The sequence below is a fragment of the Tursiops truncatus genome, chromosome 2, assembly GCF_011762595.2.
Source record: "Tursiops truncatus isolate mTurTru1 chromosome 2, mTurTru1.mat.Y, whole genome shotgun sequence".
Classification (NCBI taxonomy): Eukaryota; Metazoa; Chordata; class Mammalia; order Artiodactyla; family Delphinidae; genus Tursiops; species Tursiops truncatus.
Genome location: NC_047035.1, coordinates 45,533,102 through 45,545,836, shown reverse-complemented (window position 1 = coordinate 45,545,836; position 12,735 = coordinate 45,533,102). Strand labels below are relative to the sequence as shown.

General features: G+C 40.9%; 1 protein-coding gene across 2 annotated transcripts in view; it reads right to left on the bottom strand.

Annotated features, from left to right (window-relative positions):
- Window positions 1–12,735, bottom strand: part of ATG14 (autophagy related 14) — a 37,876-nt gene that overhangs the window by 12,293 nt on the left and 12,848 nt on the right. Inside the window, exons 1-6 of one of the 2 annotated variants that reach the window (XM_019923760.3) lie at window positions 12,351–12,415; window positions 10,790–10,832; window positions 9,966–10,045; window positions 8,477–8,558; window positions 3,575–3,812; window positions 454–683 (exon numbers count right to left, since the gene is read on the bottom strand). In XM_019923760.3, the coding sequence (XP_019779319.1) occupies window positions 454–683; window positions 3,575–3,812; window positions 8,477–8,558; window positions 9,966–10,007 (592 nt within the window). In that variant the 5' untranslated portion in view covers window positions 10,008–10,045; window positions 10,790–10,832; window positions 12,351–12,415. Of the gene's footprint in view, window positions 1–453; window positions 684–3,574; window positions 3,813–8,476; window positions 8,559–9,965; window positions 10,046–10,789; window positions 10,833–12,350; window positions 12,416–12,735 lie in introns of those variants that run through there. The other variant, XM_004328634.4, reaches the window with a different exon arrangement.

The window sequence follows — 12,735 nt, the reverse complement described above, 5'->3', positions numbered from 1 at the left end:
TCCACTGATAGATAAAATGTGGCATATTCATGCAATGGAGTATTATTCAGTCATAGAAAGAATGAAATGCTGATATGATACACGCTACAATGTGGATGAACCTTGAAAACATTATGCTAAATGAAAGAAAGCCAGACACAAAAGGCCACATAATGTATGATCCCATTTATATGAAATATCCAGAAGGGACACCTATAGAGACACAAAGCACAACAGTGGTTCCCAAGGGCTGGGAAGAGGTGGGAATGCGAGTGACTGCTTCAAGCCCCAGAGTTTTTGTTTGGAGTGAAAAAATGCTTTGGATCTAGACAGAGGTGATGGTTGCACAACACTGTGAATGCACTAAATGCCACTGAATTGCTTCCTCTAAAACTGTTCATTTTGTTATATAAATTTTACCTCTATTAAAAAAATATATTTATAAAAGTTTTCAAAGACTATCTTGCTTCTCACCAGGTCCCTGCGTGGTTTTCTTCTCTTCCACCCAACTGTAGTAGGCAGAGTAGTCCCCATTGTTGGGAAGGCTAATCCAAGGCCCTGTAATGCTAATGCTGGTGTCCCCGTTGTGATCGTCACAGACCCATCTCCCTGAGAGGTAAGTTGTCCTCCGGGCTTCGGCAAGCTTGCTCACGGTGCTGGAGGTCATGGCACTGTCACTCTCTGAAGACACGTCTGTGGGATCTCTAAAAACCGAAGATGCACATGGATGTCAAGGGGCTGGGTTTTGCAGAGCATGCAATTACCTGGCAGATACGCAGAACACTGGGAAGATGCACGTGAGGACAGGAATTTTTTTTTTCCAGGTACAAGTCATAAATTTTATTAGAAGTTGAGTATCTGTTGAGGACAGGAATTTAACTGGAATATACAGAGGTAAGCAATTGCATCAGAGGTGAAGGTCAAACCAGCTGTGGCACAGAAGCCCACAGCATGTGAGGAAGATGGCACCATGAGCTAGGGCTCCGAGTGGTAGGTTCTCAAACTATTTGGTCTCAAGACCTCCCTAACATGCTTAAAACATTCTGAGGATCTCAAAGAGTTTTCTTTATGTGGGTTAGATCTATTAATATTTACTGTATTAGAAATGAGGAAATTTTAAATTATTAACTGATTCAAAAATAAGAAACCCATTACATGTAACATAGCATGTTTTTATGAAAAAAATCTGTATTTTTCAAAACAAGAAAATTAGCAAAGGGTGACATTATTTGTTTACCAGCTGAGTTCACGGCACACTGCAGCACTGATCATGACTTTTGAAAAAATCTCTTTAATACCCACGTCTTTCCGTTGTGCTTTCAAGTAGATACAGTGTTCCATGGAAAAACCAACTAGTTTTGCTTACAACTCACTCAAGGGCTCTCCCTTGAGCCACCACGGCTTTCAGCATGCAGCAAATGTGCTTTCTGCAGACTTCCTACCTCGCTGCATGGCACAATCACATGTGCACGCAGGGATCGAGACATAATTTAAATAGAATGAGTAATTTCTGCTGCTTCATCAATAGTGTTCTTGATGTGAAACTGGCTGGTTTTGTACACCGCAAGGACACTGGAACACAACAACGATTACTACACTATGGCGTCACTGCCTTGATAACTGTCAAGACAGAGGTTTTACCCACCACGGCTTTTGAGCCACCAGTGCAAACATCAACAGAGTGAAAAGGGAAAACAAAGTGTTAGTAGTAGTATGAAAATAGTTTTTGACTGCACAGACCCCGTGAAAGGGCCTCAGGGACCCAGAGAGGTCCACAGACCACACTTTGAGCACTGCTGGCCTGGAGCATGGAAGGTGAATGAGAAGGCTCGGCAGGTACCGTGCAGGCAGGGGGAAGAACGTGGCGTGTTTGGGGAGCACAGGGATCAGCGTGGTTGCCTGTAGGAGGCATGAAGGAAGTGCCAGGAGGTGGTGTTGGAAGAGGAGGGATGAAATGCACAGGCTGGGAAGGGCCTTCTGTGCTGCGCTAAGTTTAGAATCCATCCTCTTGGCCAGTGGCCCTCAATCCTTCTTCCTCTACCACCAGGTGCACGTAAGTGCACTCCCACTGGCTGCCCGGACAGGACTGGGGGAGGGCACTGTGGCCAGTTCTAAGCTGTACCTCTACTCCCTCCTTCCACTCAAGGCAGGTTGAGAAGAAATGTGAATGAACAAGAAATCTTATGATAGGGATAACTTCAAAACTATCAGCTTAAAAAAATTCATGATATATAGTAATATAGACTAACATACAAGATTTAAACAGCACAGGCATGGAAGAGGAAGATTTTCTCCACAATTTCTCTCCTGCGACTTTATATTCAGTTGTCAGTCTCCTTAGTCTCCTAAAATCTGGAACAGTATCCTAGTCTTTGTTTACTATAATGTGTTCTAACATTGCTATCTGGGCCCATCAGAATTTAATTTGACAGAGTGTTTCTGTCTGTCAGCTTTTTCCCCCTCAAAGCCCTGGCCAGCTGTCTTTACACCAATTTTTGGATAATCCAACTTTTCCCACTGATTCAAAATGCCACCTTGGGGTCTATTTCTGAGCTGTGAATTCTTCTCTATTTTGCACCTGCCTTTTTATTTTTATATTTGCTAACTATTACTAATGACAAATTACTTGGTAAGAGTCAGAGAGCAGGTCGTCAAGCTAGGAGCAACGATCAGACCTTTAGGCTTTTAGGAAGCCAACTCTGGCAACAGACGAAAGGAAAGACTGAAGCGGAGGCAGCAAACACTAAGTCCTAAGTAGCAACAGTCCACTGACTGTCCAATTCCAAGGAAAGCTGCCGGAAAGTAAGGGTAACCAGAAGAGACAGGGAAATCCTCAGCTGGAACAGCCCGATGGTTAGTCAGAAAGCAATCGAAACTCTTCAGTGGAAGTTTCAGAACCTAGATGATCACCCGCATCATCTGGGGAAGTTTAAAAAATAAAGTATTATGAGATGAACTAGGAGGCTGGAGCTGTGTCCTCTGGAGCCTGTCTTTTCCTAAAGTTCCTGAGTGACTCTGATGAACAGCCAGGTGGGAACCACCATCCTGTCCACCCCACGGACTCATCAGGGTGTCTCTGCACTACAGCCAGTGAGACGACCAGTGCCTGACATGCTGGTTACCAGGAAAAGGCGGAGTCAGCATGTCCTGCCCACCAAGTAAGAGAGCCCGAGGTGTTTTCTTCCATCTTAGCTCATGGTTTCTCTGTGAAGGAGGCATTTATTATCCCCATCTAACAGACAAGGAACTAAGACTTCAAGGCTCAAAAACCTGCCTCACAGCATCTGACTAATAAACAGCTCAAGTGGCCCTGCAGCCACGAGATGGTTCCTGATCAGGGATGTGAGCCTGGCCCTCATCTGGAAGCTCTACAAGTATACAAACCTGGGCCTCACTTCTCCGAGGGCCACCATCCTTCACCCTGGCCACCTCCCCAACTTCCTGCAGTGTTTACTGTTTGCTGAAGCAGGTAAGACTTAAGTTTCATTACCAGGAAAACCCAGAATGAGGCCCAATAAATGTGCTGACATACTTGAAAGATACTTGATCTTTGGAACTTGTATTTTCCTAGAGTCAAAAGACTCACTCACTGTACCTCACACCCGTCTTTACTTCCTCGATTGGAAAAATGACAGAGGTGAGCTCTAATATGTGAGACCGCCGAAGATTTGCCAGACGCTCGTAATGACTTCTTAAATCAGTGTTTTTTTTTTCTACCAGGTCGCCAAGTTTGCGATTATGCCTCTGAATCTTCTCCTTTTTCTCCTGATGCCGTTGTGCTCGAGTGTAAAGTTTCTGATTCTTTTCCTTGGTTTTGAGGAGACCTTCAGAATCTAAAATAAATAAATCACATCCAACAATGAGCTGTACAAATAGTTCCTGGGTACTGCACACTACCACCGCCCCCCGCCACCCCCAAAGCATTAAGTGTCTTCCTGCAGTCTAAACTGAAAGCAAAACCTCAATAAAATTAACTACATGACATTCACTAAGTATGGAGACCGGGAGTTTAGTTCAAGTAGGTATTACACACAGAGCAAAGGGGACCACCACTAAAATGACTCTGGGTCTCCATTTGTAATCAACATCAGTGAGCATCACTCAAGACTATCAAGTTTAAGTTTAGCACAGGAAGTACTTGACTTTCTTACAGTAAGCACTGAAGAGCAGCCATGTTGGGCAGAAAAGAGATCTAAATCTAAGTTTGAAAAATTCACTGGCTATCTGATTTTCCTTAGAAAACTATTAAGTGTCCCTTGGGCTACATTCAGAGAGCCCAGGGATAATCTCATGGCAGGTGGCCATGCAGCAAAGAAACAGACCAACGCCCTGAAAAGTCACAGTGGAGTGCAGCGCCCCCAGCAGGGTGCGAGCACCTCCCATACACCAGCATTTTAACCACTGGAAGGGTAACCAGAGCCTGGCCATACAACGATAAAACAGACAGACACTCGTCCTTCCCAACGTATGTTCTTTTTATGAAGGTCCTACAGGTTCTAGATCCCAAGATGTATTATCAAACAGATCAGGTTGTAGCTAAACTTCTCTAGTGTAGCAACAACTGGCTGTAAAATCTCAGACACCCAGGAACAACTTAAGAGGCTCAAATAAGTTTAAAACCAAGCTCATTATCTTTCCTCTTGACACATTTTAAGCTAGGCTCCCTACTTCACAATTATTTCTGACCTGTCCTAAATCAACCTCTCTCTTCTTTTAAATTTATTTATTTATTATTTTTGGCTGCATTGGGTCCTCGTTGCTGCATGCAGGCTTTCTCTAGTTGCGGTGAGCGGGGGCTACTCTTCGTTGCGGTGCTCAGGCTTCTCATTGCGGTGGCTTCTCTTGTTGCGGAGCATGGGCTCTAGGCACGCGGGCTTCAGTAGTTGTGGCTCGTGGGCTCTAGAGCGCAGGCTCAGTAGTTGTGGCGCTCGGGCTTAGTTGCTCTGAGGCATGTGGGATCTTCCCAGACCAGGGCTCAAACCCGTGTCCCCTGCATTGGCAGGTGGATTCTTAACCACTGCACCACCAGGGAAGCCCCCCTAAATCAATCTCTTGATGGTCCATTCCATGAGCTGTCCTACAGTTCCTTCCATCTAGGTCTTTCTTTTCATTTCCACTGTCACAATCCTGGTTAACTCTCACCCAAACTCTGCCTGTCTCTAGTTGGTTCCACTCCACACCTCCACCCCCTCTTTCACTGGCTCAGTCTTCATAAAGTACAGCCAGTGCTCAGCGATTCTCCTCTGCCGATCAAACACAGACCAAACTTCTCAGCCTCCCAGCCACCACCAAACTGGTACACACCCCACAGTTCCCTTCTCCACACCCTCCATTCCAGTCTCATTCAATTACCAGATACTTCAAATGAACACACTAAGTAAGCGCACAGATGGATGGATGGATGTCAGACAAGTCATTCCTTAAATATTTATCTCTATTCTGTTGTTCAAATCAACATCTCTCTAGGAACACTATTTTCTCCTATTCTCCTAATGTCCAGATTGTACTCATTCTTCAAGGCTCCCTCCATAAACACTCCCTAGACCTCTTGCTCCCAGGAGCTCTATGGTAATGTGTGTGTACCTCACCTAGAGCACATGGCTCGTAGCTGCTTACACCAGGTCCAACTGAAGCCTGTTGTCTCCTGACTGGGATATGAGAAGCAGTTGATAAATGTGTGTGGACCGAAACCACCCTCTTCAACTGAGGACCAACGAACCTAGGTTATTTCATTGCAGGCAGAAAGTTTCTTATGTTTTCTTTCCTCCTCAGATGCGTCTCTTCACCATTCCTGACCAATATGAATGTCCTTAAGGTTAAGTCTCTGGTTCTATCACACACTTTCCAGCAAGTTCATTCATTTTCATGATCTCTACTGAGCTCTCTACAAGTGCTCAAATGCATCTGTCTAGCCATGGCCTAAGCCATATGGTGGTCAGATTTTTAAAGGACATTTTCCAATTTCATATCAGGACCCCTTGTAGGTGGCAGGAAATCATCACAGTCACCCAACTTGCACTAGTGCAGACTCAATTTAATTTACTCTTCTCTCCATGCTATCTCCCCCTGAACATTAAAACATTTGGATACTGGGGACTTCCCTGGTGGCACAGTGGTTAAGAATCTGCCTGCCAATGCAGGGGACACGGGTTCGATCCCTGGTCCAGGAAGATCCCACATGCCGCGGAGCAACTAAGCCCATGCGCCACAACTACTGAGCCTGCGCTCTAGAGCCTGCGTGCCACAACTACTGAGCCCACCTGCCACAATTACTGAAGCCCACACGCCTACAGCCTGTGCTCTGCAACAAGAGAAGTCACTGCAATGAGAAGCCCGCGCAACACAACGAAGAGTAGCCCCCGCTCACCACAACTAGAGAAAGCCCGCGCACAGCAACAAAGACCCAACGCAACAAAAATAAATAAATAAATAAAACAAAAACAAAAAACATTTGGATACCGTCTGTAATCCACTCTTCCTTTTTTGGACAAGTAACAGATCAACTCAACTCTGAAATTTCAAATACAATCCAACTTCCCTATCTATACTGTATTATTCTGTATCATGACATCTTAAAAGATTCTGGAGAAAATATTCATCAGGCTCTATAGTTTATAATTGATATTTCAACAAGATTCTGTTTAAAAAGAAAAAACCAGACTATTTATTGAGTAGCAAGCGCTTAATCTAATCCATTGACTTGAGCCCATAGCTCAAGTCAATGGATTGAGCCCACAGCCCATAGCTTCTGGAATCCATTAACTCCCTTAACTTGTTTGTAAAATTTTGTGAGTCTGGTCTAGTGGGTGGCAACCAGCCTGTATTTATGTCCTAAAGAACAGTGGTTCCTGAGCCTGGCAGGTCCTCAGAGTAGTGCTACTACTCAAAGTATGAACTATGGATCTGGCCCATCTGCAAACTTTTACCAGACAAGAGGAGTACAGAAATATAGACTAAGTTTAGAAACTATTTTCTTTGATATGGCTATGTGACATTGCCATGACATCCAAGTGTGCAATCATTTTTCTAGTAACTAATTTTACTGTATTTTAGAAAAGTATTGGTATCGGTTTATGACACATTGGAAATGAAAGAGAATAAAGTGGTCTTTTACTAGAGACAGTTTAAGAACCATTGACCCTGGTCCCCATGCATGAGGTTTTAATTTCCTAAGTCCAAAGCAGGTCCCAGGATTCTCTCTCTAGATCTTAAAAAAAGGTTATCAGGTGACTCCAATGTTTTGCTAGGGATGGAAATCACAGTTATAGAGTCCACTAATTTAGAACCATATCTTTTATTTTCCATGGTTGTTGCTTTTGTATTTTGGGGCTAGGAGCCTATTAAAAAGAGCTGACCAAAGTTTTAAACTTGCTCATCAGAGAAATACACCAAGCTCAGTCAATTCAGCAATTTCTGGAGGTTCACAGATGCCTGGTGGCAAACTCCTACTGCGAACATCCAGGGAGGAGGGGAAAGAGGGTGAACCCATGGTAAGTAATGAGTCCCTACACTGCTATTGACCCAGAGCCTTTGGAGAGTGCAGGCCAAACTCGGTGGAAGAGTGGCTGGCTGCAGCTCTGAGCAGCTCTTCACCCAGCTACCATGCTTCTCTATGCAAGCACTTTATTAGGACAAACATTTTCAAAGACAGCTTTTACACCATTACCTACCACTATAAAATACTTGCTTCTGAAAGCAATGAGTAGACAAGAAACAGATTTACAAGGTATGATGACGACCCATTCTAAACTTGAAACACTTATCTTCAGAAATACATGGACAATTTCTTTCTTTTTCTTTTATTTTTATTTATTTATTTTTTGGCTGCGTGGCATGTGGGATCTTAGTTCCCTGACCTGGGATTGAAACCATGCCCCCTGCATTGGAAGCATGGTGTCTTAACCACTAGACCACCAGGGAAGTTCCACCATGGACTGTTTCTAAGGACATAGGACTTCTAAGAGGACTCTTAAAACTTGACAACCACCTTTGATAAAGTATGAAATACACAGATGTAATGCAAGATTAATACAGATTAAAATATGTATAAGACTCACTGAGTCTTATATTCTGTGCTTCTGGTGTGAACTAACAATTATTATACCTGATTACCAAGACTGACTCTGAGCTTCCTGTCAGCTAAGGGAAACGGGACACATACATTACTTAACTTTTTAAGTTGAGAAATGTAGCAGTTTAAAGGTCATTACATTTGCGTGCATGTGTATATGTATATATGGACATATGGGTATGTATATATATACACACAGATATGTTTTATATACATATATATGAAAAAAATATATATATATAAATTCCTTATACAGATGTTTTACAAAGAGAAAGGCAAGCAGTAAACTCTTCCATGCTGCTCTTGCCTCCCCCCACCCCTTGTCTGTCTCCCTTCCTCTGTCTCTCTAGTTTGTTTATTAATCGCATGAAGTTCCACATGAGTCCATCCTTTATTAGGGCTGGAGAGAGGTGGAAAATTACTTACTTTTCTTCATTTCTTCATTTCCTTTACATATAGTTTGTTTCAGCTGTTCAATCCTCATCTTGCAGGACATTATTTTCCATCTCTTAAAAAAGGTATGAAATAAATATCACAAATGTTGGTCTCTAATGACTAATATGATTATCTACTGGGGACACTACTTATTTTGAGGTGTATCTTAGAAAATGTAATGAATAAAAGATCAGTATAATTATATTTCTTATAGCTTGTAACTAGTGGATTACAAAAAAGAAAAAAAATGTTACTCTGGTTCAGTGCAGAAGCTGCTAGGAAATTAAGAGAGAAAGAGAAATTCACACAGTTCTTTTATGTATTAATAAGCACAGAGAAAAGTGTTGAAGGATATTCTCTTAACCTGCCCTGCCCAATATATAGCTACAGGTCCCATGTGGTTACCTGCAAGTCAATTAGATTATATGAAATTTAAAAAAAATCCAGTTCCTACGCTCACTACCCACGTCAGGTGGTACATGTCAACACCACAAGTGACTAATGGCTACCATATCGGGCAGTGTAGACAGAGAACATTTGCATCATCAGAGAGTTCTATGGATGTGCTGCTCTAAATTCTCAGTGCTGGTTACTGAGGAGACCACCAACTGTATTATCTCACAATAAGCAAATATTACTCGCAAAATAATAAAAACTGCAGTAAAGCAGAAGTTTTTTTTTTAAGTTTATAACTCATGTAAGATTTCTTGAAAAGCCTCAAAAAGTTATATGAAACTGCAATTTTATATTACCAGGATTTAGGTACAGCTTCCCCAAAGAGAATAAAGGATAAGTAAAAATCTGCCCCACTAGTTTTAAAAAAGTATTATTTATCTATTCCATAATGCTTCCATAAACGGGGATAATTGAAAGCGTACAACATCAGTCAAATGCCTATAATGTTTCACACTTGTCTAAGTAGTCTGATGGTACAAGATACAGAGTAGATTACAGGAATGTTCAGTGGGTAAAACTCTCCCCTCTCCAGTGGGGTGAGAGAAACATCTGAGAACACATGCACGGGAACTGATGGATTCAGGAATAAACTGGAAATGAGATGTCTTTACTTTTAAAAGGTATTAGTCTTTAAGAATCAATATTTAAATATTTGATAGAAAAACGAGAAAACTTAGAACTTAGAAAAACTGGGATGAGATTCTTTATAAACAGCCTTTTATAACCTTTTTGCATACAACTTGTTTATATAACATTCAGAGCATAAGCAGAATTCACCTATATCACATCTCTTTAAGTATCATTTAAAATTTATGAAGGACGCTTATTATTATTATGAAAAAAATTAAGCAACACAAAAGAGAAGAAAGAGATTGTTAACCTGACTCCTTCCCACTCTTCAGGGTTGATCTCAATTAAAGTTTGATATGTATTTTTTAAGATATATATTTAAAACACATACACAAATGGAATCATACTTTACCCTAGCCTGCTTTTTGTTTGATTGTTTCATTAAAAAATATACCTTGGACATCATTCCATACAAGTGCGTGTAGACTGACCACATTCTTCTCAACAGCTACACAGCATCATAATCATCTCATTCTGTTTGATGAGTATTTAGATTATATATTAACTTTACTACCAATGATGCAGACAATCAGCCTCTTTATCCATAAATCTCTACATTCATGTATATTTTCTTAGGAGGAAAATTGCCGATATACCACATGTGCATTAAAAACACCAACAAGCCACCACCAAATTGTCCCCCAAACAAATGTGTCAATATACACTCCCACCAACAGTGAATAAAAGTATAATCAATCAAACTCCTTATTTTCATATGTTGTACTCATTTTTTCCCAGTTTATATTCATTTTGCTACAGTCTTTAACATATAGAACTTTTAAACTTTTATGTAGTGTGTCAAATGTTTTCCTTTATGGCTTATAAAGGTCTGCTCACCCCCAGATTATATAAATACTCTCCCATATTGTCTTTTAATATTTGAGTTTATTTTTCACATTCAATCATTAACCCATCTACAAAGTAGGTGTTTACGATGAGTAATTTTTTAAAAAAGGACACCTCACTGTTCTTATATCTTTGTCAATACCAGACTTCATAATTATTCCTTACAGTGGTTCCATAATTAATTGCCAAAACCCTGTTTTTGGTACCTGGATGAAATATCTGAGAAGCCCACACTACGAATATATTCACAGAGAACTGCCAAAAATGATCAAAAATAAATTTAAATTTGAAATGATTTTTTAAGTTCTGCCAATTTAAAAACATGTAACCTCAAGTGTAAAGAATATTATTTAAATTCTTCTTATAGCTTACCAACTGATCTGTTATCCATTTTCCTTCCATAGCTTTTAACACTCTGTATGGAGAAGAGACAAAGGAAATATGCTCTTAAAATAATGAATTCGGTGAAGCTCAAAAATGCAAAATCAACAACTTTTTAAAATAAGGTCTTAGAAACAGCTGGATATACCGAAGTGGGATGTAAGCACTGAAAAATGTTTCCCAGATTCCCTGCTCTCTTCAATTTTTTCTCACCTCCTTCCTTTTGCACTTTTAATACAGCTCAGAGCCTTTCTATAAACGTTCACAATAAACTTCCATAACAGCCATAGCCTTTGTCCTCCGTCATAATCAATAATTTCCATCAGTCATAATTAATAATAATGATAGTTACAAGAGAATTCATGGTCCAAATGCTATTGTCAGCTCCCCGCAAAATGGCACAAGCCATGGGAGTTCCCTGGTGGTGCAGCTGTTGAGAATCCACCTGCCAGTGCAGGGGACATGGGTTCGAGCCCTGGTCCGGGAAGATCCCATGTGCCGCAGAGCAACTAAGCCCGTGCACCACAACTACTGAGCATGCACTCTAGAGCCCGCGACCCACAACTACTGAGCCCTTGTGCCGCAACTACTGAAGCCCGCATGCCTAGAGCCCGTGCTCCGCAACAAGAGAAGCCACCGCAATGAGAAGCCTGTGCACCACAACGAAGAGTAGCCACTACTCGCCACTAGAGAAAGTCCGTGCACAGCAACGAAGACCCACACAGCCAAAAATAAATAAATTAATTAATTACTTTTTTTTAAAAAAAGGCATAAGCCAGCTTAGGCAAAAATTTGTTCTAAGGAATGAAGTGTTCTATAGGGAAAAATAAGTTTCCGTGATAGAGTAAGTTAGAGAAATGACTGAGTTAACTAAATCTAAGCGGGTTTTTCTAATGCAGAGTATCTCTGAAGATTTCATCTACTCATAAATGTGTTAATCAGGTCTGGGGTGTGTATGGAGAATAGTGACTGGATCAGTTTGGGATAAAAGGTTCTACAGGACAATTCCCAAATCCAGAGGATGAGAGATTCATCGGGTGCTCATTAATACTCAGATTCCTGGGCGTACCCCCAGACCTACTGAATCAGGATACCTGAGGACAGGATTCCAAGAATCTACATTTTTAACCAGTACCGAAGTTAATGAATTCTGATGTAGATGTTCTGCAGACCACACTTTGCAAAACCCTGATACAGAAGAATAAAGATAAACAGAAGCAATAATGTCCTACAAGAGCCACCACTGCTAGTCTAATATGCCTTTTGTCCTGGACCCATTTACAATACGTCAATTATCAGGGCCAGCGGTTTGATTCATCCATCCAGTCACTGCCTGCTGTGAACCAGGCACCAGGTTTGATCCCAGTGTTTTCTAGAAACTTGATCATCTCTCCTATTTTGCTTCTCCCAGATGTTCTGCTCTTCACACGGGGAGATTTGTAACCTAAATTCAATAAATTAGCAATCCACATGTATGCATACCACAGCACTGAATTAAACCATGTGGTGACAAGACAACCTCCACAAATTAAAAAACAAAATGAAAACTCACTCTTTTTGAAATTCTTCTTGCTTGCTCTTAAGTTGGCTTAACCTTTCCTTCTTGTCTATAAACCTGTAAGAAAAAAATTCAGTGTTTTATTTAAATGTTTATTTTTTTTCAGTTGAATGAGATTATGCAAATTCCTGAGAGCCAAACATTTCTGCAGACTCATCAGGAAATGTCACTGTCCTGAACATATCTTCTCAATGGCACACAGCTGCTTATCATTTGGTTATTTAAAACTAAGTTCAAATTCTCAGCTTTAAAACTCTTTCATGGGTTTATAAAATATGCCTATAGGTTTTTTTCACCCCTAGTTTAAATTGTCCTCCAAAACAGGTAAATCAGAGCACTAAAATGAATCAGAATTCAAGAAAACAGAGGCTTCCATTAT